The 13,409-nt window shown below is 50.0% G+C and overlaps 1 protein-coding gene across 1 annotated transcript in view; it reads right to left on the bottom strand.

Annotated features, from left to right (window-relative positions):
• Positions 1-2,052: 2,052 nt before the first annotated feature.
• LOC123579123 (translation initiation factor IF-2-like) overlaps positions 2,053-13,409 on the bottom strand; it is a 66,205-nt gene continuing 54,848 nt past the window's right edge. The window contains exons 5-6 of the mRNA XM_045442740.1: positions 8,317-8,431; positions 2,053-2,726 (exon numbers count right to left, since the gene is read on the bottom strand). Coding sequence (XP_045298696.1) covers positions 2,642-2,726; positions 8,317-8,431 — 200 coding nt within the window. The 3' untranslated portion in view covers positions 2,053-2,641. The remainder of the gene's footprint in view (positions 2,727-8,316; positions 8,432-13,409) is intronic.

Genomic DNA, 13,409 nt, shown 5'->3' with positions numbered 1-13,409 from the left:
ACTGAGGCCTGGGAAGGATGTTTGGCAGAGTTTGCTTGGGGCAGGACACTAGCACTTCATGCCAAGAGAGCATTTGGGGACACCAAGGGAAGGCATTTTGGATCCTGGGACCCAGCCCCTGCCTTCAGCTCCCCTGCTCCCCTTCTCACTAGGCAGCAGGGCTTTGCTGCTACAGGCCCCTAGGCCCCAGTGGGATGGGGTTTCACTTTGTCCTCAAGGGAGGGATGCTTCCCCTATGCCTTGGAGGCCACCTGCAGTTTCTAGGGGTGAGGCCCCAGGGAACTAGGACACAGGCCTGTAACTTGGCCTTGGGGCAGGAGGCAGCCACTTCAGTGTGTCTGTGAACCTGCTTCCAGCTGCAGGGGACTCTGGCCTGCTAGGCCTTATCTCAGCTCTAGGGATCAAAGAGGACATTGCAGCTGTGCCTCTGTCAGAGGAAGACAACCAGAACTCTCCTGTTCTGCTCTAAACCAGACCCTTTGTTAGATCTTGGGGTACTCAGAAATCTGAACTCTGGGTGAATGTATAAGCCAGGACCACTCACAGGTACATCCTAACCTCCTGCCATCAGACTGGAGTCACTCTATGGTTGTCTTAAATTCAACCTGGCTTCTTGGTCCCTGAGAAAATCCAGCACCCCAGGCAACTGACTGGTTGTTACCCTACACCAGGGAGGCCTCAGACTCACTTGCAGGCTTCCTTCAGAAAGGGCCCTCCTCTGCCCTTCAGTCCCAGCTGAGGCAGCCTTGATGGGGCCCTCACTTCCATTTCTGGCCAAATGCCTTGCACTGGCCTGGGTTCGCTTCTCTGTTTCTGCCCTTCCCTTTTCCCTAACAGTCAGGTGGATGTGGGAGTGTCCAGTTGGCTATCACTTCTCACTCACACTGTTAATCATGAATCTGCCCAGAATTAGGACAGGTGCAGTGAGTTCTTCCACAGCAATTAAAAACACTCAGCCACATCTCTGCTCAGAGAGGTGAAGGGATATGCCTGGGATCTTAGTTCAGGAATAAAGTACGTAGCCAAGGACATAGGAGTCCCAGGGTGCGGGTGGTGGGGATTTTGTGCCAGGCTTTTCTGAGAAAGCTGACTTCATGGAGTGAGGAAGTTGTGTGGATATAGAGTTGGTATTTGGGGATCAGAGGTAGTATAGGAAGGAGTCATTAGGCCAGAATAGCTATCATTTTCCTAAAACTAAGAACAAGTTGAGAAATCCTGACATTTTGGCCATAGCAGGGTGATGGTGGACTTCGGTGGGGGCTGTTGGGAAGTGAAGCATGAGTGCCTCTGCTGGAGGTCCAGGGTTCCCCTCCAAGTGCTCTTTCTGGGCTTGCCAGAAAGGGGAGAGGTGCTGGATGTCAGAATGCTGAGAGCCATGGTGAGTGAGGGCTGGGCTCCTAGATGTGGGAGCCTGGCATTGCCATATAGGTGGGTGGGTGTGAGAACTGGGCCGCTAGTGTTCTTGGCTCAGGAGACCATCTGCCCCAACTGGGGGTGGGGGCTGCCTCAGGCCACTCATTAGGACCCCATTTTTGGTCTCTGGGCATAATAAGACACATACAAGGTGACCTTGGGGCTCTCCCTTATCTCACAGCCCACACAAACACAGCCTCACCATCCAGTGCCTGTCCCCTTCCTGTCTGCCACTCCCCTTGTGGTCTGGGGAGTACCCAATCTCTCCAACCAGACTGGGAGCTCCCCAGGAGCAAACAGCTTATTTCCTCTAAGCTGTGCTCAGGCAGGATTGGCACCTGAGAGCATCTCCTGCAAAACCCTGGGTCAGCATCTGCTTACCTGTTCTGTCCACTGCCCACCTGGCTTCTCTGACTCCTCCCCAGGAGGACAAGCCAGGCTGGACTCGGGGGTACAGGGGAAGAGTCTGAGAGGCAGGGAGGACAGTGGTAACCGGCTCTACCCCTGAAGTAGAGCCCTGAGCCATGACCAGCTAGTGACTAGGGCCAGAGGCTCCAGAGCAAGGGCCTCTGTGTCCCACTACATGCACCATATCCCATCCATGTGCCTCAGTAGGACAGCTGGAGATGTGAAGGCAGAGTCATTCATTACTTTCTTTTATTAAAAATGTACACAAATGAAAGGTTTGATTTTACAGAATAAGAAGTACAGATGAGCACACAGAAACATTTCTTCAAGCCACCTGCAACATACCACCTAGGTAATCAGGCGACTACATTTTTAGAGACTCGGGTGCAAACAGAATTTGTCACTCCCCCATGCACGTAGCTAGAAGCACTGTCCCCTGCAGACACAGGCACAATTTCCATGTGTGGCACCTTTCCAGGACACACTGCAAGTAGGAATCTATGCTTCCCCAGCACTGGCTTGAGGCCCCTCCTCAGCTTAGAGGTCCCCACATATTGTGCAGAGGTTGGGATCTAAGAGTCCAAAGAGCCAGCTGTCCAGGCTGCAGAGGTAATCTATGGTAGATTAGGAGGTGCAAAGGGCCTTGGAGGTAGGGTAACCAACTGTCCCAGTTTGCTCAGGACTGAGGTGTTTCCTATAATGTGGCATTTTCAGTGCTACAACTAAGTCCTTGGCAAACTGGGGCAAGGTGGTCACTGTCCTAGGAGGGCCAAAGGCCTGTCCAGCCCCTCTCTCCTTGTACTGTCCACAGGCCATCCTACTAGGATCTCAGAACCCCCAGGCACTCACCAAGCAGCTCAGGGACAGATGCTCCTTCTGGGGGGCCCAAGGGTTCCAGCCTGAGTCTCAGAGAAGGAAAGGGGAAAGGGAATGAGTAAAGGCAGACAGGAATCATTACCTGGGGGAGGGGGATACTTGGCTACCTACCTCTCCAGCCCTAGAGCTGCCCTTAGACCTCAGTGTCCGAGTCTTCAGGGGCTAGGCTCTGCCCCTAGTTCTTGGGAAGCGCAGGGTCTCTGGGTAGGAGGTGCTCAGCCCCCTGGGGCTTCCCATAGCCCTGGTGCACCCACCTTCATATCCCTCTCTGTGTCCAAACTCGCTGGTGCTTCCTGCCCAGCTCCTCTCTACCTAAAACTGGGAGCAGAGGATGAGAGAAGAGGAATCCAGGACAGACTGGGCTGAATGAGAAGCAATCAAGTGGGAGGGGACCTGGGAAGAAAGGATCTCTCTAACATGGGTGGGCACATCCTGATTGTCGTCTGGCTTGTCTATGCCTGAAGATGAGGCCCTTGGAGACCCCAGAAGAGTAGGAAGAATAATGGATGCCCACATACTAGAGGAATAAAGACGCCCACATACTAACACATGTAATCTGTGAATCTGTTATCCTAATGGCAACGGGGTATTAAGGTTGCTAGTTAGCAACTTAAAATAAGGAGATTATCCTGGATTATTTGGATGGATCCAATGCAGTAACAAATGTCCTTAAATGGGGAAGAAGGAGGCAGTAGAGTGAGAAACCGAGAGATGGCATTATGTGAAGGACTGGACCAGTGATTGCCGGCTCTGAAGATGGAGGAAGGGACCACAAGTCAAGGAATGCAGGTGGCCTCTGAAAGTTGGAAAGGGCTCTCTACTAGAGCCTCTGGAAAGGAATGGAGCAGTGTTGACACCGGGAGTTTAGTCCATTGCGATCAATTTTGGATTTCTAGCCTACAGAACTGTAAGCTAAGAAATATGTTGTTTTAAGTCACTTAGTTTATAGTATTTTGTGACAGCAGCAATATAGGAAAGGACCTGAGGCAGCTGCCCCAAAGCCCTTGGTTAGAGTCAGTCTCACAGAGCCCCAGAGTCTCTCTGTAAAAAAACCCTATTCTGTTCTGGGAGTACTGAGACTCTAGAGCCCTGGGCAGAGAATGGACCTCCATGACCTGGGTGGGTCAAGAAGGATGCTCAAAGAATACTGGCTCTGCTGGACATGCCTATGGGAAACAGCTGCCTCCTTAAACCCACTCCCCTAGTGCCCGATGATGCTGGCTCTGAGGTGTGCTAGAGGAGCTGTGCTGAGATCAGGCCACCCAGCACCTGAGTCTGCAGGGCTTGGCTTAAGGCTCCTAGGGTGGGGTTCAGTCCTTTCTACACACCTATTATACCTGCAGCACTCTCAGTCTTTGGCTTTATTAAGGGGATCAAATTTAGCTCAGAAAAAGCTTGGAATAGAGGAAAAGGTTTTGAGGAAAAATCACTAGGTTGGATGTCAGTCAGATCTGCATCAAGTCTCCGTTCTGCCACTTACTAGCTGTGCGGCTTCAAATGAGACCTCTTGTAGCCTCAGTTTCTTCATCTATACAATGGGTATGACAGTTTTCGTCTTACCTGCCTCACAGGGTGAGGTAACACAAGAGAAAATATGCCGCACAGATTGAGATGCTGGTTTTTTTTTAATTAATAAACAATAACAATCACAGCCCCACATGCCTTTGGATGGAGGGGATGATCACACATCCTGTGCTGAGGAAGGAAGGGTGAGGGCACACCATCAACTCTGTTTTGTCCACAAGTAGGAGGCTGCAGTCTGGCCAGGAGAAAAGAGAAAGACTTGTCTTTCTTTGAGCCACTGCCTCAGAGTTACCACCACATATGAGACAGAGCCAGTCTGCAGACCTCATGGGGTCCTCCCAAATGCAGCCATGGAATAGGGCTTTGTGCTTTTTTTTTTTTTTTCCTAAGGGAAAAATCTTCTAGAGTTTCTTTTACATTGAAAACAGTCCCTCCTTCTCATAAAACACTCACAATTTTATGTTATTTATTTATTGAATTTTCTTTAACGTTTATGTGAGAGAGAGAGGAGAGAGAGAGAGAGAGAACACACAAATGGGGGGGCAGAGAGAGAGAGAGAGAGAGAGAAAGAATCCCAAGCAGACTCCTTGCTGTCAGTGCAGAGTCCAACTTGGAGTTTGATTTCATGAACTGTGATATCATGATCTGAGCCGAAATCAAGAGTTGGACACTTAACCGACTGAGCCACCCAGGTGCTCCAACTCTCACAATTTTATAGGGAAAAGGTAAAACATGAACTTATACACAATATAATTCTCAGCTAATGAGTATATAATGTATAATTTTATGTGCAACACCTACTGGATGAAATGCCTCAGATACTAATGGTGATTATCTCTGGGTGGTGGGGTTATAGGTTATTGTATTTATGCCTTTATATTTCCATAACTTAAAAATGCTCTACAATGACTTACACTTACTTGTACAGTAAAAACAAACAAAAGAAACAACAAATAAACCCCAAAAAACAAAAAAAACTACACCTTACATATATGTATATATCAAAAATGCCAGGGACTTCCTTTTCTGGGACTATAAACCGGGGTTAAATTGGGGTCTGCACAGGTCAGAGTCCTGGCCCAGATCTTTACTGTGGAACCTTGGAGACTCATGACTCCCCCACCCTGGCCCTCATGGGGCTGGTGAGGCAGGAGGCTGGGCAGGGTGCAGCCCACTAATGAAGAGACTTCCCCTTAGTCTCATCCATCCCTGCTCTATGTCCAGCTTCCAGTGGCTTCTCTGTGCCTAGAGAATTCCTTACATAGGCCCTGAAGTAGAGGCCACCTCCCTGAGTAGTCTGCCTCTCCTGGACTTGCCCTGGGAGTCCCTGCCTCCTGGCATTTGCTGACATCACAGGCTGCACTTCTCAGAGCCCTGCCCTTCCTTGAAAAACAAAAGCCTGGCCAGACCCTGTGCAGCCTGCTGGCCTGCAGTGACCCTGCTTCCCTCTAATTTGTGTATAACAATAGCTCCCATTTATTGATTGGTAACTTCAGACCACACAGCAAAAGTGGTCTGGTCTCATTTAATCCCAGGCTACCAGCCCTTGCAGAGACTAATGTGAACAGCACCCCCTGGAGTTGTGCAGTGTGGTGACCCTATTTGATCCTCTCTTGCCTCTGAGGAATGTATTGTTATCCCTATTTCCATGATATTATAACTGAAACTCAGAGAGGCCAAGTTAACTCACCCATGGTCACATGGTAAGTGTATGGCAGAGTGTAGGACTTGATCTCTAGTCAGTTCACTTCCAGGTCACTGCTCCTCCCCTCCCTCACTGGTGTCATCCTCAACAACTCCCAAATTCCCACACGAGGGTGGGAGTGCATCTGGGTGGTTCTGAGTTGAGCACCCAGTGAATGTCTGGTGGTAACAGCGTTGATCACAATGAGTTCAACCAGGTTTATCATTCAATAAACAAGTCTTCCCAGAGCTTTCAGAAGCTCTGGGAGTAGTGACAGGCCTGTTCTATTCACTGCCATATTCTGGCACCTAGCAAAGCCTGACACACAGTACATGTGCCATATATGGCAATGACTCCACGATTGTTTATTCAAATAATAAAACAACAAAGTAAATAATATGAGCTACCATCTATGGAGGGACTACCACAAGCCAGCTCTCAGGGATCCTCTAGGTGAGCTGAGGGAAAATATAACACTGGTGACAAGGGCCATACAGCATGGAGTTTAACCTCACGAAAGTGTCTGTGAAGGCCATGAGAACACCAAAGAAAGCGATTAGCAGCAACCCTCAAACTTTCTACCACGTCTGAGGCCATCTCAGCAGCCGTCACCATCACAGCTTGAACGCAGTGACTACCAAAGCACACAAGCCCTAAGTTTCCATCTGCATTCATGGTCCTGCCTGTTCAGGCTACATCTGGATACCCTTATTGCCTCTCCAGGCTAGGTAAGTAGAATGCTGAGGGCTGTAAGATAAACAGCTGGAGAAACTGGTGACATTTAGCTTGGAAAGAAAGAGGAGGGTGTCTGTAACACCTGCTGAGCTAGCTGTCAGTGGGCATCAGCCCTGGGCACCCCTGAAGAAGCCTGCTGTAGCTGGCTCGGTGGTCTGGAGATATACCAGAGAAACAGGGTTCCTGGTGGGCTGCCTCTCTGGGACCTGATGAGGCACTACTCTCCACATCATATTTTCTACACACTTGTTCACACAACAAACATTTATTAACTGTCATCCCTGGCTAGTCTAGTCTAGAAAAATAAGAATGGATAAAACAAGTTACAACCTTAGAAAATGCCAGCCCCCTGAGGACAGAGTCAGGAACCACTGCTTGGTCTTCCCCAGTGGTAGTGACATGTCAAAGGATATCCTTCAATCCTAAATTGCCTATCTGTCTTTATCTTCAGTTCCTTCCAAGGCCCCTCAGTCTGTACTAACAGTTACAACTCAGCAACCGCTGTGGCACTCCTGAAGAGCTGATCCCAAAGAGGCTTATGTGGGCATAGCCTCCTCTCACTGCCCTGTCCATTCAATGCACTGTTCAGTGCTGGAAGTGACCTATGTATACTTTTCTTTCTTATTGAGAAACAATAATTATGCAGAAAAATGCCCAAAACATATGGTCAGTTTAAGAAGTATAAAATATAAGGCCAATTTTTGTATAACCACCACCAGGCCAAGAGGTGAAACGGTGTGAACACCCCTCAAGGCCCCTTTGGGCCTCTCCTAATCACAACCCCAACCCTCCCCTGTGTCACATCTACATGGACTTTTGTGGCAATAATTTCTGTGGTTTTTATAGTTTTCCATCTTCTGCATGTACCCTTAAACAATACAGTCCAGCTTTGATTAGCTGTTAAACTTCCTAAAAGGAATTATACTGTATGCATTCTTTTGTGTGTTTTACTCAATATTATATAAAGTTATTCGTTACTATAATGTTATTATCCAATATTACTGCTATTGCAAGATGCTGTAGTTCATTGATTTTCACTGTAGGAATGTTGCATAATTTATGTCCCTTCTCTAATGCTGACGGGCATCTGGACTCTTCCTCATGTTGTGTGGATATTCTCATACACGTGGTAGGTAAGAGTTTGGTCAGAGCAGATTCTGAGGAGTGGGGCTGCTGGGTTATAGGGTCTGTGTATCATCTTTTTTATTTTAAGTTTAATGATTTATTTTGAGAGAGAGGGAGAGAGAGAGAGCATGTGAGCAGAGGAGGGGCAGAGAGAGAGGGAGAGAGAGATTCCTAAATAGGCTCCATGCTGTCAGCACTGAGCCTGATGTGGGGCTTGATCCCACAAACCGTGAGATCATGACCTGAGCCGAAATCAAGAGTTGGAAGCTTAACTGACAGAGTCACCCAGGCGCCCCTTTGGGTATATGTATCTTCTTCTTTACCATGTCACTTCTGTACTTTTTATATCTGAAAATGTTTCTTAGGGAAATAGTGCTTGTCACACCCCAGCATTGTCTGGGGTAGAGGAAATGAGGTATGCCTGCCCTTGCGGTCTGATCAGCCCACCTTCGGTCCTCAGAACTTTGTCCCCTCCAGCCCAGCCACCCTGTCTCCTCTGGCACCCATAGGCCGGGGCCCCTTGGCAGCAGGCTCTGCTCCGGCCTACCTACCTCAGTGATGCAGTTGGGTGGGGGTGGGAGGAGGCTGAGAATGAGGAAGTAGAAACCAAATACTTGGGCCACAGAGAAGTCCGGTCCACAAACCTCAGTGTTTTAGCAGCATACTCTGTGGAAGAGGAACATGCAAGCCACCTGTGCAGCACCCCCAGCAGGCACCAGGCTCACTGGTGCCAAGGAGGGCTACCACACAAGCTGACACTTTGCCCTAGGTTCCTGTGCGTAAGTCACTCCATGCAGTCTTTGCTGTGCAAAGGTAGATGTTATCATCCCCATATCACAGATGAAGACATTGAGAGGCACAGAGACATCGAGTGACTGGCAACATAGTACAGCAGTTAATAGTGTGCGATCTGGACCTGTATAAACTGGGTTTAATTTGTGGCTTCCCTACTTACTGATGCAATCTTGGGCCAGTTACCTGACTTCCTTCAGTCTCAGTTTTCTCATCTATAAAATGGAGCTAACGGACCAGTGGGTTACTGAGTTAGGAGATAATGTGATGAAGTTGCTTAGCAGAGTGCCTGGCACAAAGGAGGAGAGCAGGACTACGAAACGGGAACTATGGAGTTCCAAGATTGATAGGCAGGACACGATGTGGGGCGGGAAGGGGAGGGAACAGCTTATCCTGGCAAGCTGGGACCAGGCCACCAAGCTGAGGGAGCTGATCCAGCACTGTGTGCAAACTGTCGGTGGAGTGCTGTCAGGGTGGACTCTGAAACACAGGCATCCAGGCAGTCCTGCCCCCTGGCACCTTTGCCCAGAGCTTTCTCCCTACCTGGGGTTACTTTAAAGGGCACTAGAAGCTGGAGCCTTGAGCATGTGGAAGCTTCGGCCCAGCTTCAGTGCTGCCTCTGGGAAGCCGTATTGGCAGGCGGCGGCAGTGGCAGCCAATGGGCAGCAGAGCCTGTTGCTAAGGTCACTGGTGAACCTTATTTGGCAACACAGGGCTGACCCTGCATTCACCTCCGAGAACCCTGGGAAACGCCAACCACAGATGTGAAATGAACGTCTCCAAACCACAACTGCATTTCCTTTGAGAAAAGATTCGGCTCTCTCTCTAGCCTGCCTCTCACGGGTTGGATGCCTTTTGTTCAATCGCTTGCAAGCTCAAGAGAGAGTAGTCTGGGCAGGGAGTCTGCTACAAACCCATCCTAGATGGAGAAAGGGCAGGGGCTACTGTACCCGTGGCCCCAGGACCCATCAAGGACCTAGAGGTCTCCCGTTCGCACTCTGGCAGCTGCCGACCCCTGCCCGGGCCTCCCTGCACACACCCTGAAGAGGTCCTGGCCCCACTTCCTGCAGCTTCGGGAAGCGGCTGGTATGAGGAAGCCCCAGGGCACGCAGGGAGGAAGTAGGCCTGCCTGGGCCCTCACCATCTGCACCGGCCACACCGCTCTGGTGCAGCCTACAGCTCAAACGGTCGGCGGTTTTGTTTTTCACCTCCTGTTTGTGCATCTTCTAGCTTAACATTAAACAAGTGAAACTGTTGCCCCACCCCAGACAAATGTGGGAGGGACACTGTGCCCTCAATACATCCAAAATACTACTCTTTCCTTGTATTTGTGTGGCAGCTTCAAATCTAGGGGCTGTGCTCACATACGCCATTTTGTTGGATCCTCATAAGCCCAGCTAAGGTAATAATAGCTAGTGATGACTGAGCCCTCACATTGTGTCAGGAACATGACGAAACTCATAGAATCCACTATTGCTGTTCCCACTTTACAGGAGAGAAAAATGAGGCAGTGAGGGATTCAGTAATTGTCTCAAGGTCACATAGCCTGTGAATGGCAGAGCTGGGATTTTTATCCCCAAGAGCCCAATTCCAAAGTCTGCCCTATTACCTTCTGTTATATTGCTTTTCAAAGCATATACACAAGAACAAATCCCATTTACAGGTGAGAAAGCTGAGGCTGAGAAGATTAAAAGGTTGCTTTCCCTGTCCACATCTACTCCCAGAGGACTGTCCACTGGCATCCTGCATCTGCCCCACCTCCTGACCCCCAGGCTACAAGTGGCCTATCTGGAAGAGGCTATGTAAGCCCATGTGTCAGGTAAGGGGTGCAAAGGCAGGCTGATGGAGGATGTGCCACAGGAGATGCCCCTATGCACCCCAACCTGCCCGTGGCCCTCAGAAACCTGCACACACCAAGACAGTCAAAGCATTCCAGGGACTGGGGTCCGGGGACCATGGGCAACAGAGCATCTGTCCATAGCACCCTCAACCCATGACGCTCTGAATGGCTGGGGTGGGGTCTGGACACTGAGGAAACGCCAGTGCAGACCCCTTGCTGGGGCTCTTCAGGCTGTCCTCATGCATTGAACACATTTTTGTGTGCACCTGCACCAACAATGTGTCAGGCAGTATTCCAAGCACTGAGGACACAACAGTAAGCAACACAGACCAAATTCCATGCCTGGCATGGAATTATTTCCAGTGAGGAAGACAGACATTAGGCAAACAGTCGCAAAGACAGCTGAAGAGCACAGGGTGCTAGGAAAAGGGGGCAACTTAATTTCAGGGTCTTCATGGAAGAAGGAGTATGTGGGACGGGGGATTAGAGAAGCCAGCCATTCCCCAAAGTGAGTGATGCAGACAGCAGAACAGAGGCTGGTGTGGAGTGGTCCGGTGGGGACAGCTCTTGGCCCCTGTCCCACAGCCCTGTCACCCATCTTCCGCATTCCATCCCTTTAGGAAATCTGCTGCCAGGAGAGCTGCTCTGCTGGTGTCCTCAAAGTTGCCCCTAAGCAGTGTCTTTGCCGGCAGCGGCTTTTAGTGTGTGTGCCGGAACAGGCACAAACTCCTGTGTGTGCTGGGGGACACTGGAGTGGAGGGGGACTATGGTTTTTGATCTCTGATCCTCAGTTCAATCCAAGCACCTGCATTCCTCATGAAAGTCCTGTGTGTGCATGTGGGAGAGCCACGGCAGGTCAAAGGGGTGAAGGAAGCCAGGAGGACGAGAAGCTGCTGGTATGAAATATCGAATTCTGAGAAACAGTTTCAGAATTGAACATTTTCAGGTTAACCAAGAGCCAGGGCCCTTCGTAAAGTACCTCTGAAAAGAGTTTTTCAGCATAAATCGTGAAATTAGCTTTTCCTAGAGAGGAAACCTTCCCAGGGCTGACAGCAAACCTGCCAGCTTCAGAGGAAGCTGGGGCCTCACTGTGGCCCCTCCCTGCGCCGGCGCCTCCTGGCCTGCAGGCTCCCAACCCCGGGTGTGCACCAGTGTGTCCGTGGCCAGGCTGCTTCCGGAACACCCTCGCAGCCTTCTCTAAACATGCTTCTCCCCTCTTGGGGACTCTCCCTGTGGAAAAGAAACCCCGGCACTCAGGGTGGCAAGGCTGTGATTTCCAGTTTCATTTTCCAGTTTCCATTTAGAAGCAGCTCCACTCCCTGTGCCCCAAGGCACAACAGAGAGGCTAAAGGGCAAAAGAGTGTTCCTGCCAGGACCTGCTCCCTGGGGCTCCCAGAGGGTGGGGACTGGCTGAACCCCGGTAGGAGACGCTGTCAAAATTCAGATTTCTCGGTTCCCCAGTCTCTGAGGTGAGAGGTTTGGGCCCTTCAGTGGTTCTGATGTGGCCTGGGGACCCCACTATGCAGTCACAGCCTCAGAGACCATCAAAACAGCCAGAGCACAGCTGAGGTGCAGCCCAATCCCTCTCCAAGGCTCTTCCTGTGAGGAGGGCTTGTGAAACTTTGGTCGGCATCTCCTGCCCTCCCCTACTGGTGTTAAACACATTTCTGATGTCAGTTCCCTGGGACTAGAGGTATACAGGAAGCCCACCCTATTGTCTTCACACAAGCTCCTCTCTTCCCCACATTTCAAATTTCTCTTTAAGAAGCTAATTTGTAATGAGTAATTTGTAATTGAGTAATCTGTAAATGAGTCCCTTCCTCATTTATTTGCAATTTGTAGTCTATCTAATTCCAAAAAGGCTGTAAGGACACTTACATCTGTCTTTTTGCCCTGAGTGCATGTGTGTGCGTATGTGCACCCGCGTGTGACTGTGTATGAGGTGGGCCTTCCAATGTGCCTTTGCCCTGCTTTGACCTTGGAGGGAGCAGGTGGTGAGCTCTCCAAGCCTGGCAGATGTAGACCTTTCCTAATCTCTAGGGCAAATTTGTTCTTCAGTGTTTCTAGTATCAGTTTTTGATCAATCATTAATCAAAGTTGCAATAAAAAGATAATCTTCTCAGGACTGGGCTGTAAAGATCCTGGTTGAAACCTTAAACAAACCCTTCTGTGGAGGTCTCAAAGCCAAAAGACCTCCCTCACAGCTCCCTCACAGAGGTCTCTCTCTGATAGCTTGGCTCATTCCTGCTGACTTGTGGGTCTGCAGGGCACAGTGGTGCCTGGGATGGAGAAGGAGGCCCACTTCTCATGGGAGGAAGACAGGAAGCAGCTGCTCCTCCCCAGGGCCAAGCAGGGGTCAGAGGCTGTGGGGCCCTTACTCCTCTCACAGCTCCCTCACAGTGGAAAGGGAGGATCTGCTCTTTGGGGCACGGGGTCACAGGCTCCTGGCAGGCTGCACAAGCCAGATCGAGTGGCTAGAATCAAGAGGGAAAATATGAGGCCCAGCACCAGGTCCAAAAAGCAAGGACAAGAAGACAGAGTATGGGGACCTGGACCAAGTGCAGCCTGGACCAACAGACTCAGGGGTTTAGTAATCAGTGGCTTTCACAGGAGCCACAACAAGTGCATTGTACAAGAAGCCAACTGGCTCACGTGGAGCTACCTAAGATGTGTGGAGGGGCGCCTGGGTGGCTCAGTATGTTAAGCATCCAACTTTGGCTCAGGTCATGATCTCACGGTTTGTGGGTTCGAGCCCCCTGTCGGGCTCTGTGCTGACAGCTTGGAGCCTGGAGCCTGCTTCAGATTCTGTGTCTCCCTCTCTCTCTCTCTCTGCCCCTCCTCTGCTAGTACTGTATCTCTCTCTCTCTCTCTCTCACTCCAAAATAAATTTAAAAAAACATTAAAAAAAATTATAAGATGTGTGGAATTCGAGAAGGTGGGAGAGGCACACATTATTCTCTCCAACCCCTTCCAACACATTACCAGTCCCACTCTGGTACCACATTTTCAGAT

The sequence above is a fragment of the Leopardus geoffroyi genome, chromosome A1 (assembly GCF_018350155.1).
Source record: "Leopardus geoffroyi isolate Oge1 chromosome A1, O.geoffroyi_Oge1_pat1.0, whole genome shotgun sequence".
Taxonomy (NCBI): domain Eukaryota; kingdom Metazoa; phylum Chordata; class Mammalia; order Carnivora; family Felidae; genus Leopardus; species Leopardus geoffroyi.
Note: the sequence above shows the minus strand (reverse complement) of the source record. Positions and strands in the feature narration are given on the sequence as shown.